The following is a 12,626-nucleotide window of genomic DNA, read 5'->3' on the forward strand; positions in this document are numbered from 1 at the left end:
AATGCCCTACTTTTGAGGCATGCATGGACATTTGTTTGTATATTACTTATTTTTTATATTATACTTGTTTTACCTGTCCTTATTGCACCGTGGGTCAGAGAGAAATGTATTGTCGATTCCTCTGTATGTCTAGTACAGAGCCTGCCTGCAATACATTGCAAAATTGACAATAAAGTTGACTTGACTTGATGTGAGCTTAGCAGTACTCACAAATGTATTGCAAGCGACAGTCATTTGTTAAGGTGATGCTGCGACCCTTTGCTCTCTTGGTGAAACAGCTCCCTGTTGTTTGGTGACAGACGAGGACTGAAAAACTCAGCCATGACAAACAATAATCATCGGAGAAAACCCTGCTGACATGTTGTGTTGCTTGCATTGCTGAGGCGTGGTTAGCTAAAAAAAAAAACAACACTTCACCACCTTCTCTCGCTTTTTGTATTTTCAGCTAACCATCCAGAAGCTCCAGCACCCTGTCAGGCTGTGGTTTCACTGCTCAACATCATCTCTTGGCTCCGTCTATCCTCATTCCTCAACTGGTGAACTGTTGAAATGTGCCTCTTGTACTTTGTTTTTAGCCCTTTCTTAACGTATCTGCTGAACCTGCTCCTTTTCAGTCGTCTTCTAATAGCAATTGTTCATTGTATGTTCTCTGTTTACGGATGTTGTTTGTCTGATTTCACTCTTCATTGTACTTGTGTATCAACTCTGTTCTGTAGCAGAGTTCAACAAGAGAGAAGAAAGCTTGACTTCATGAATTTGTGTCCATGACTCTTTTTTTGTGTGTGTGTGTGTGTGTGTGTGTGTGTGTGTGTGTGTGTGTTTGGGGGGAGTGGTTGCTAATTGAAATAAAGGGTTCATTTAATGGACTTGGGTTAGTAAAATTGGTGCTTGATGCTTGGTGACAAACTTTACTCCACAGCAATGTCTTAAACCCGCTTAAACTTACACATGGCTTTTTGCAATGACATATCAGTAGGAAACCTCCCTGAAGGCGCCCCATGTCATTCCCACCATTATGTAACGTTGTAAACGCCTCTTCCGGTGGACCTCATGAGACCCTAATCATTTTTTGATCCCGTTTTAATTGAGTCATGGATTAGAAATATGATGTTCGTCAATTTAAAAGATCATTTTTCAACCCGAAGAAAGTCTCAGTTAGCCGTAGGTTTGTCATATGACCACTAAGTTTTGTGTGAAAGTGAACTACATCTCTCGTCTCACACAATTTACGTCACCTAGCTTGATGCTTGCTTGCTAGCTAGCTAGCTAGCTAGCTTAGCTCTGTTCCACAACACATGTCACATTATCTTACCTGGTGTGTTTTATCCAGTGAAGTGTTTTCAGCAGATAAGCAAAAGAACACGCAAGATCCTCTGCTCATTTGAGTAACGTTACATCCCCGGTACGATACACATAGACATCGTAGCTTCAGCAAGACGTCATCCATACGACTTTGAAGTGTGGAGTCTTTCTAATTACGTATTTTCACAGTCTTATACTTCAACAGTTTAACAACAAACCGGGACTTTCTTCGGTTGAAAAATTATCATTATTCATATTAATTAGTTTGGCATAGTGGCAAGAGGCCTGGAAAAGCGCTGCAGGGTGGCAGCGGAGGTCCACCCATTCGTAAAGTGGGCCATTTCAGACTTTAAAAAGTGTCGAGCTACAGCAAACTCCGATTCCACTACAGTTGTTTTCGTGAGCTCAATCGGTGGTTTTACCTTTTTCTCATCCAAGAAGTGAAGATTGTCTGGGTCAAGGGCACAGAGCGTCCTCGACCAGTCGGCTGTTCCGTTCACTGAATCTTCTGTTCATTTCCCCGATGACGCTGTCCAATGTGCACTCTGTCTCACCTTTTTCCTGCTGGCCTGCAGTGCTCTCCACCACATACTGCTTCAAGTGTGTAGGGACTTGGCGTACTCTTTTATTTGGCAGAGGAGCTGCTGGTTCTGATGCGTCAAGTGGGCCGCCAGGTAGGCCTGTCACGATAACAAATTGTGCTGGACGATAAATTGTCCCAGAAATGATTGCGATAAACGATAATATTGTCGTTCTGAGACCCTTTTCATCTAATATAATGATAATGGCATAATAATGCAGGAACACCTTTTCAAAGATCAATACACTTTTATTTCTAAAGAATATTTAACACTGGAACTGGAAGACATTTTAAATATCCACAATATGTCTTTGATCTCCTTTAGTATGTCGTATTTCACGATGTTGTACAGTTGTGGAATTGCCGTTTGTGACACGTATGTTCTCCCAGGCGATTCGTACTGGCTGTCAAATGTTTGCAGCATTCCTCGAGTGTTTGTGCGTCTGTTGACTACAGACTCTGTACTACATTTAACAACTATTTATTAAACATATATATAATATATAAATATATAATTATTACATTATATCTATCTATATCTATGTGGATATCTGCCACATGGCGAGTAAATGTTTGTACCAAAATAGTTCTGTTTTTCAGTCTTCATTTTGGCGAAGGTGCAGCTACTTTCTTCTGCTCCTCTGCTGTCTGCAGGTCGGAGCTTTGCGGGGACGGGCCGACACACACACACACACACAAACACTGGCACACACACACACACACACACACACACACACACACACACACACACACACACACACACACACACACACACACACACACACACACACAGACACACACACACAAACTCTGGCGCACACACTAAACGCCAGCCACCACGTCACTTCTGTTTACTGATAGCTAATTAGCTAGTAAGTGGCGATTTCTGGCAGCCAGCCTTCCAAAAGAAAGCCCAATAAAATTAAATAACCGATCATTAACCGTTGACCGACAAGCAGGTAACGGAGTCTCAGTTCACTGTCTGGGAGCCTCCGACACACTTTCCGCACTCCGTGTCCGCGGACAGCTGTAGGCTTGTTAATGTTCTGTGCATTGTCGGACACATGCAGCCACTTTCCTGAAACCGCTTGCGAGACTGACAAGTCCACAGCGGCGTGCGTGTATGTCCGAGCCTGTCTCCACCGCTTCCACCTTCAGGTTGTCAACTGTGTGCTTTGGAATGAAAGGTAGAAAACAGGACGCCGAGTAACACGGCGGATATCGCTCATATACTTTTTTTTTTTTTTTGACGGCGCCTTAACTGCACAGTGTGGAAACCCCGCTCCAACTCTCAACTAGCGTCTCTCTCTCTCTCTCTCTCTCTCTCCGTCAGGAGCTCGCCTCCCCACACAAAGACCATGCGACTGACAAGAGGGTTCACTCCTCATTACGCTAAGGAACCGAGAGTGGTCATCCAGTCTCTGGTAGAGAGCGAGAGAGAGACAAGGAAAACAAACAAGCATGCAAATGGAAATGATCGCGGCCGGAAAAATTATCGAGCTCATTTTTTGTATCGTGCAATTAATTGATTTATTGACTATCGCGACAGGCCTACCAGTGCAGTCTGCCCAAATGGCTTCGAACTCTGAGTCACCCCTGAGCTTCTCCACGCAATCCAAAGCACTTCTTACAACTTTCGCTCCAGTGTAGAGGTCTGTTTTTCTATCCTGCAACACCTTGTTAGGAGGGTCTAGAAGGGCGAGGATTTTGTGGACCATAACCACAGTAAACCTGAAGTGGGGCTCTTGCACTGCTTTTAGGACGCCCTGCAGCAACTCTAACTTCGGCGTGCATGCCACTGCTGTCAATCTCCACAAGGAACTGCATGCCAGCCTCAGAGGTGTTCACGATCACTGACACGGTGCCAAGGTGACCGGTCCACCTTTGATCTAATAGCCTTTTCAGGCGTTCTCCCGTGTACACTGCAGCCACAGTTGGCTTTTTCATGAACCTATAAAGCATGTCACACACATAACTGATGGTTGAAGCATTGAACATATGGTCCCTCTCGCTCCAATTTCTCCTGCAGTGTTTGCTGGACGCCTCCTCTTTTCCCCGACATCACACTCGCACCATCGTAGCACTGACTGTTAGCTCAGAGAGGATCAGGTTGTCAGACTTAAAGTGCTCATGTTATGCTCATTTTCGGGTTCATAATTGTATTTAGAGGTTATATCAGAATAGGTTTACATGGTTTAATTTAAAAAAAAAAACACCATATATTTGTTGTACAGCACATTGCTGCAGCTCCTCTTTTCACCCTGTGTGTTGAGCTCTCTGTTTTAGCTACAGAGTGAGACATCTCACTTCTGTTCCATCTTTGTTGGGAGTCGCACATGCTCAGTAGCTAGGTAAGGACTACTAGCCAGTCAGAAGCAGAGTATGAGGGCGTGCCACGCTAGCAGCTAGGCGAGCATAATAATGTGTGTTACAAAGTGACGCTCGTTCGTCACGGAAGTAAAGGCTGGACTACAACAGAGCTGTTTGGAGCAGTTTGTGAACAGTGTTTTCTATTGGAGATGGTAAGTCCCTTTGGGGTGGACTTTGGGCTTTTTCACTTTGTAAACCCATAATGTGCACAAAAAAGATAATAAATGACACAAAAAAAGATAATAAAGGACACAATAAAGGAAAGTGTTGTCAGCGAACTTCAGGAGTCATTGGTGTAGAGGGAGAAGAGCAGTGGGGAGGGCACACACCCCTGGGGGGCGCCAGTGCTAATAGTCCGGGTGCTGGATGTGATGTTCCTCAGCCTCACCTGCTGACTTCTGTCAGTCAGGAAGTTTGTGATCCACTGACAGGTGGAGGCTGGCACAGTGAGCTGGGTGAGTTTGGTGCTGAGGATGTCCGGGATGATGGTGAAAGTTGCAACCCTTAAACATTTCACACTTCTGAGTTAGTAGAAAGAAACTTTTCAAATAGACAAATACAGCAAATGTTTTTTGCACATTTCAAGATTGTAATTTTAATAAGTTTTTCATTTCTGAAGATATTGACATCAAACCACCTGTAATATTTCTCAGACATCTTCTCTCAACTTTCAGTTGTTAGTTTGTGTTGAAGTCTTTAGCAAATCCCTAAGCATCCTCATCAGTGACCTACTGTCTGTAAAATACATATTTAAACGTGATCATTTTAATAGGTTTTTAAGTTATGAATATATTGCAAACCACCTATAATATGTCTCAGACATCCTCTCTCGTAAATCTGTAAACTATTATATATTTGGTTTATTTCAACCAAAACTAGAGTTGTGATGGTTGGAAAAGTGGATAGACGACCCAAAACAGCTTTTCAGTTTTATTTAGTTTCTGTCCACTTTGAATGTGTATTTCACGATGCTAAAATTACTGTTTATTTACATGGAGTCTGGTGGGTTTAGCTAATGCAATTTCCCAGATGTTTTTATGTTTAACTAAAGGATCTTGCTCTTTAACAGAAAGGTTGACCTCCTTAGAAATCCTTTCCATAATGTTGTCAGACACTTAGAATGTTAATCTGAGCATATCGGTGTCAAAACGAGCACTTTTGTGAAGCTACTGGACCGATGTCAAAGATTGTTCAGTCACTTACACAAAAACATATGAAAAAAGGTTCCAGGTTGAAAAAAATGGTAGTTACATTTTAAGGGTGCATAATGTCCCCGCTACACCAGGCTACCTTGTTCTCTGCTCATGCTCGATGATTTGTTGATTGATTCTGCCATGTTTACACATCAGCCAATAACCTTAAAATCTGTTCTCGTGGTTCCATGGAATGTTAGGTTACAAAAAGTGACAGACACAGCTTTAGAAAAACCCAGCTAGTTTTTATTCATTCATCTTGACGTTCAACACCTGGCTATAAACTTCAAATCTACAAATTCCACAATTACAAAACCACAAAACCCTTTTAACAGGAGTAAATGTTCTGTCACATGAACCATCTGCAAATGTGAAGGAACGGCCGGCCATGGTCATAGGGAGAAGCACACGGTACTGTTGCTGCTCTTCTTCCTGAATCACGCTGCCTGTTTGATCAAATCACAACCCTGTTCCTTGGTCACTGTATTTTACTTTCAACCCCAATATGGGTTATTAAGCTTTTCAGAGAGCCTGTGCCCCCCTTCCCCCTGTGCCCCCCCCTCCCGCTTCCCCCCCTTCTTCCCCCGATGAATCCCAGCTCAGTTCTTCTTGGCCTTCGGCGAGTCGTACTTCCTCTTGCTGGAGTACCAGAGGAGCAGCGGGATGCCGATGGAGGGCAGGGTCATCACGCCGAATGCAGCCCAGTCCAGCTACAACAGACATACACGGGGCATTTTATTACCCATGCTCTGTGTGCAATGGGAGTCTAAAGTTTATTTGACTGGCAAAACTGTTAAAGTCCTTCTTACATTACACAATAATAAATGTCATCATTTTTAAGAACTACAAAAAAGCGATTGAGTACATTCATGATTTTGTCCATGTTTACATTATCATCATTTATCAAAAACGTTGCATTGTTTAGCTTTTCATATAGCTAGACGTCTTAACTCTGGGACAAGGCCGTTAGGTTTAAATACCTGCCATGCTGATTCCAAATCAGTCGCAGCGGTAGCGGTAGCCGTCGTTGTCGGTAACATACTCGTATGACAGAGTGCACGGACCGAAGCTTTGTGACTAGCAGCCCTGTCTTACAGCTGCTGCCGTACAGCGTCTTCCTTGAACGCGCGCTGCAGAAGCAAGCACCCGCCTCCCTCAAAAATGAGGCACTAAGTGCTAAACGGCTTCCCGTCTCCACCCTTCACGCCATTTGGTTTTAACTCCTTTCTCAACTAAGGCTGTATCTACGTGCTCTAAGTTTGATCAACTTTGCCTCCATTTTTTTTTTTTTTAGGCGCGTCACCCCGGAGACCACACCGGCACCGCACTCTCGCATTTCGGCAAAGACCCGCCCTACTTTGCATCTGATTGGCTAGAACTCGTTTTTGGTAGGTGGAAGTCCGATGATTGGTTAAATACAGCGCATTAAACAAATCCTATGTGGACTTTCTAAATTAATTTATTTTTCTAAAATAGTCATACGCCAGAAATACGGCACCAGGCCCAGTACTTTAAGCCCTGCGTTAGTTAGACCTGCGTTCCTCTCATATGATTGGTAGGTGAAATTAATTGACTCGAAAATATTAAACCGCATGCAAGTTCCCAATTCCCCCCCCCCTCACGCCGGAGATCTGGCACGGTGCCGGAATACTTCAAGCCCTGCACAGTAATTTAGCACATCAATTCACCCCTTTCGGTGTGAAAGGGGTATTACAGTTAGTGGAACACTTACATAGTGGGGGGAGAAGCGGCGGTCAAACTCGCGCTGAGCCAGAATGCCTCCCTGGCCGGGGGCGCTGGTGTAGCCAACCTGCAGGAGAGACAGAGACAGACACACACACACCTGATTCAGCTTCACTGCACCACACACTTTAACTGCTTCCACCATCAAGATAAAGGGCTTATACCACGACTTGTCCTCCCTCCTGGGCCAGGTAGCTGACAGAGGCAGAGGTGAAGTTAAAGTAGCCAGCCTTCAGGGGGCGCAGCACCACTGTGTGAGACACGTTGCTGGCTCTGGAAGTTCAACAGTTAAATCTGACAACTGGAAAATGATCAAGAGTCCATGCACGCATATCTGAAAGCAATTCAAAAAGGGGGAAAAAACCCTCATGGCCCGAGCGTCTCTCTAGACTTTTAGTTGTTACAGTAGAGTGATATGTTTGACACTTCAGAGCCCAACGTTGATTTGAAAGTGTCCTGTGTGACAATGTGCTAACACGTCTTGCTGTATTCATGCGTGTGCTCATACACATGCTGTGTGTTGACTGCTCCGATCTCTGCCACCTGAACACACCTTTACCCGCCAAGCTTTGAATAACTCTCCCCATCAGTGCTACTGTGTTGTAGGTTCAGCAGTCTGTGACGTTGACAAGTCATTTCAACTTGTTTTCACTCCATGCTCAGTTCCCCCTGTTTTTCGCCTGTGACGGTGAATCACTGTGTGTCCGTGTGGAGCCCTGAGTCAGCACACATTCTCCCATTAAACTCCATAACTGACCCGCTCCTACAGCAGCAACAACCGCAGGCTGAGAGGACCGATAACAAGACATTTCAGTTCAAGGATACGGTGCAATCCTGTCCCATTTGACATTCAACATTCCTGAAACGATTCCAAAGTCTTCAGGGGGGAAAGAATCATCCGACAGCTCCACCTCCAGAGCAGCACTGTAGAAACAGACAGAGAGAGGACACTCAGATACATTACATGTCATTTAAGTCAGTTAAGTGCTGGGTTTTTTTCTTAGCCAATGTGCAGTCAGAAGAGATGCGTTTTTATTTTGCCGCGCGGAAGATGTGTAGACATTCAGCTGTCCTGATGTCAATAGGGAGTTTGTCCCATCATTTAGGAGCCAGCCATTCATACAACTCTATATCCATCTGTTTATCTAAAGTTGACCAATGTTTCCAGAACACACCCAGATAAATAACCCAGTACAATAGCACAGATATAGTACTATATTTGTCACATTCTGCTAACATTCCACGTTTCCAGCTGCTGAGGGATCAACCAGGGTTTCCTGACTGGCCCGTACTGGACAAACACAACATTCAGCTCCCAACAACTCTGCAAGAAGTGGACCCTCCCCTTGATTCGACGACTGGGCCCTTGCAGCCAGCTGTGTGCTGCTGCAGACAGTCAGACCCATTGGCTACATGATGTCGGAACAGCAGCCAGCTGTGTGCTGCTGCAGACAGTCAGACCCATTGGCCCAGAGAGCGCACCGTTCCATATCAGAACACTCAAATTAAATCACAATTAAAGTCTGAAAAAGCTGTCAGCCGCATGCCGTGTCACTATGGTACTCATGATTAAGTTCACTGTTACGCACAAAGTGACATGAACAGCTGTTAGCACGGTTGCTAAAAGAGAAAAACTACGCAGACGAGCCGGCTCGGAGGTTTCTCCTCGATGTTTGTTGCCTCATTCCAATTCCGAAAACAAACACGCAGGGGGACTATCAAAGAAACGCAGCGGCCCTGTGGCGAAAAGTTGAGACCGACTCAACTTTTGTAGAAACTCCACCCTGCGTCCCGCTGCGGTGGCCAGTCATGTGCGCGTCGATCAGACATGTCGGAGTGTTTTGAGTCGGTGTGGGGAACGGGAAACATCACTGCCACAAAAAAAGTTTTAAAACACCAAACACAAGCTCTGAAGTGCCCAGGAGTTTGTGGAAAAGTTCTGCAACAACAAAGCACTCGCTATGTCTCGCTTGTCTCTTTTCCTTCCCTCTCCTGTGAAATAAAGACGCCTTCAAGTGCGGTTCGGAAACGTCGTGATCTATAAACGATCTGACGGAAAATGGTAACTGTGAATTTACTTGTGCTTTGTTGGGGAGTTTGAGAACACAATAGGGCCGTTTCATTGACACTCCCCCCCCCAATGCTGCTGATGTCGGCACAGTCCAAAGAGAACACCCCCCCCCTACCTGGCTGGGGCCTGCTGCAAGCAAACAAGGTCAACACAGGCAGTTTTAATACTCCGGTCCCATGCAGTTTGTCCAATCTGTGATGCTCATAGCGATTAGCACATTACGGCTAACGTATCTACATTATTGCAGGAAAACTGCTTTCACGCGACGTCTCACCATTATTGTGTACGCGTGTGCTGCGACGGCTCTGCGCAGACGGCTGCGGTGTCTCAACCTTTACTGTGCCGTTGTTTAGTTTTATTCACAGTTTATAATATCAACACAGAGAGAGAGAGAGAGAGAGAGAGAGAGAGAGAGAGAGAGAGAGAGAGAGAGAGAAGCTGGAGCAGAGCACTGAGCCTGACCTGGAGCCCACATTGTAGAGGTTGTACTGCAGGGTGAGGTCCCGGCCCTCCACAGCGTAGCGGTTCAGTAGGGACTTGGAGGCCAGCAGGCGGGCTCCCTCTTCTCCGGAGCCCAGGCCCAACACAGCCAGGAGCAGAAACACGGGCAGCACCATCTTCATCTTCATCATCATCATCATCGTCATCTGCAAAGGAGAGAGCAAATCTGACAGCTCACACACTCGCTAGCTCAGTGCAGCCATCTGGCTGTGAACTGAACAAGGCTCAATCTCTACTTTAATGAAGCTAGCAGCATTTACACAAACTACAGCAGAAGACATGTTTATGGAACAAAGCACTGAATATGTCCTCGGCTAACAGTTAGCTGTAAACCGACCAGAAGTTTCCAGATTTTAAACAAAGCTTTATTTACAAATTGTTCTAAATGTTGACAGCATTCCTCAATTGATGAATTCATGTGTTTGACATTTGTAGCTCGCTCTAACGTCAAAGTGCTCGACACTGTTCCAGACGCTTACGTGGACAAGACGAGACATATCGTTAACGTTAGGGCTGTATGTGACGTTAGCTCCCAGAGACAGAGACAAAGCTAGCTAACAGTTAACGCTAACGCTACACTAAACAGCGTCTACATCATTCAAACTGAGCCAGTCATGTTCATGTACCTCATTCTGGAATACCAAGTTAGAAATGAGTGCAGTTTGTACGGTTAAAAGAAATAAAGGAACAGACCATTACCGTCCACTGCTGCTCTTCCAATCTCGGATATTGAAGGACTGAATGCGCATGCTCAGAAGGGTAAAGCTGCTGTTTGCATGACGTGTCCCCTACGTCCATGCGTGTACCGAGCAGCGCAGCGCCCCTGGTGGCTGGGGGCGGTGTTTCATCTGACTGCAGAGGAAGTCCCTCCCCTTTCCGGTGGAATTGGATGACCACAAACGTTTTAAAGGTTTATTCCACCCTAATCCTACTTTCTGTCCAACTACTTATAGTTTTAAAGGTTTACTTCACCCAAATACTAGCCTTACTTTATGTCTTCCAATTCAACTTGGTTGCTAAGAGTTGCATGTTGGGCAATTTTTAATTCATCTAATTTATTTGGAAACAACAGTACATATTAAACAGATTCCACACCCCGCACCCCACCCCCCATCAAAGAGAAGAAGAAATATGTTTTTTTCCGTTGGTGCTGATGGCTGAGTGAGCATGCGACACAAACAGTGGAGGATCACAGAACCTCACTGATCCCTGGGAGAGAGAAACAGAGACAGAGAGGGGTAGAAATGTCATTTTATCAACGTTTGACTTTTCCTGACCCTTCAGTACTGAAACCCCAAATTGTGAAGTAGGTAACAGTACTACATACCAACTGAATGCTCATCCTTCTTTCCTCAATTCCTCAATGCCTCTATGTCCTCCACTTTACTGAAATAATAAAAGCACAACACAATCACTGCTGGGTTAATAGAAATATTGGTAACACTTCAAGAAGATGCATTCAGTAGCATTACTACTTCTAAATTAAGATATTAACTAATATTAGTAAATAGTTGATAAAGAATGCATTGCATTGTGTTAAGTTACTCTTACCTCTTACGATTATAAACTGGCCCAGAGAGGAAGGCCTTCTCAGCCTCCTGAAGAGAGGGGCATATCATATTGGGGGGTCTGGGTTTCCTCCCCCAGGGAAATTTTGAGTGTCAACAACGTCATTTCCTGCATTTGGATGCACTTTTATGCCGTATTTGCGAGTGCTGACTCTGTTGCAGCAGCGCGGGTAAAGCCTGGGTGAAGTAGTTCATTTTAGCCTACTTTATGAAAAACAGGGTTATGTACCATGCAGGAACAGATGGCCAGAGTCATTACAGCTACCATCGGGATTTAAAAGTTAAAGAGAAAGGTATTGGCTTCCACTGCATATTGGGACTTCGAAAGAAAGAAAGAAGACAAGAGAAGAGAAGATAGGCAGAACAAGAGCTTAAGGGACAAAATGCAAGAAAGAAATAAAGAAAGTTCAATAATAGTGGGCACAAATAGATTTTGCAATGTAAGTCAAATACCAGCTGCTATCTACCCATCCATTCATTGTGTAATTTGTTTCACAATATTAAACCAGCTCTGTATATTGTTCATAATCAAACTTTGAAATGAAAAGGCCACTCGTGCACCAGAGGGATCCGCTGTCCACACAGACATGTAGTGCTCATCTGTGCTTTCTTTATTCTTGGCAAGCCAACAAAGAAATCACAGCTTTACTGCCATAGAGCCTCCAGGTGTATGCTGGTTGATTTCCACATGAAATATATTATAGATGGATGTATAAAAAGCAACTCAGCAAGAATATTTTAATGGTAAACTCAAGGTATTTGGTGCAGCCTATCCAACAGATTTATATATCAGTAATAGTGTTTACCAAACTGAACCATATTCAGCCTCTAGGTGGAGACAAAAAACCTTCTTCAGGTACAGTACGGTTCCATTTGACATCCAGTTTGAAAGTCTGTAGCCTGCTGGACATGTGAGGAAGATGAAGGGACACTATGTAGCCTACTGTGGACAATCCAACATCTGATTCACCTGTTATACTGATGTTACAGGCCTGCAGTCTGTATTCTGTCTAAATATTGTATTTATTATGATCTGTTTGAAGGACTGTACAAAGACAGCAATACTTATTGGACGGAAACATTTTAAGAACCGGAATTCTGGGCGACAAATGTTACTGCATGTGAAAGAATGTCACATAGGCTGAGGAACAGAAAGATATGGCCTCCAGCGGCACACGTGTTTCTTTCTTTTAGAAATGATGTGAGTCAGAGAAAAGATGGAGTCATGGAGGCACATATGTCAATATGGGAGTTCTGCTTCCTTTTTTTTCTTTTCATGTAAAGCAACATTACAGTAT

At 44.3% G+C, this 12,626-nt stretch overlaps 1 protein-coding gene across 2 annotated transcripts; it reads right to left on the bottom strand.

Moving 5' to 3' along the window:
- Positions 1-5,669: 5,669 nt before the first annotated feature.
- ssr2 (signal sequence receptor, beta) lies at positions 5,670-10,544 on the bottom strand. 2 transcript variants are annotated; one of them, XM_078268011.1, is made up of 6 exons: positions 10,460-10,544; positions 9,722-9,906; positions 8,014-8,112; positions 7,353-7,461; positions 7,178-7,255; positions 5,670-6,155 (listed from the first exon to the last, which is right to left on the bottom strand). In XM_078268011.1, the coding sequence occupies exons 2-6, from the start codon at positions 9,904-9,906 to the stop codon at positions 6,045-6,047; spliced, it is 582 nt and encodes a 193-aa protein (XP_078124137.1). In that variant the 5' UTR covers positions 10,460-10,544; the 3' UTR covers positions 5,670-6,044. The 2 variants fall into 2 exon arrangements, with proteins under 2 accessions (XP_078124137.1, XP_078124135.1); XM_078268009.1 differs by having other exon boundaries at positions 10,454-10,523.
- Between the last annotated feature and the right edge of the window lie 2,082 nt (positions 10,545-12,626).

Source organism: Sander vitreus, chromosome 14 (genome assembly GCF_031162955.1).
Source record: "Sander vitreus isolate 19-12246 chromosome 14, sanVit1, whole genome shotgun sequence".
NCBI classification, from domain to species: Eukaryota; Metazoa; Chordata; class Actinopteri; order Perciformes; family Percidae; genus Sander; species Sander vitreus.

What these genes read in the sequence shown, in the direction of transcription:
- ssr2 (XM_078268009.1), bottom strand. An exon ending in CTCTACAATGTGGGCTCCAG is followed by an intron (nt 8,113 to 9,721) that starts GTCAGGCTCAGT and finishes CTGTTTCTACAG; the next exon opens with TGCTGCTCTGGAGGTGGAGC. An exon ending in AGGAGGGAGGACAAGTCGTG is followed by an intron (nt 7,256 to 7,352) that starts GTATAAGCCCTT and finishes TCTCTCCTGCAG; the next exon opens with GTTGGCTACACCAGCGCCCC.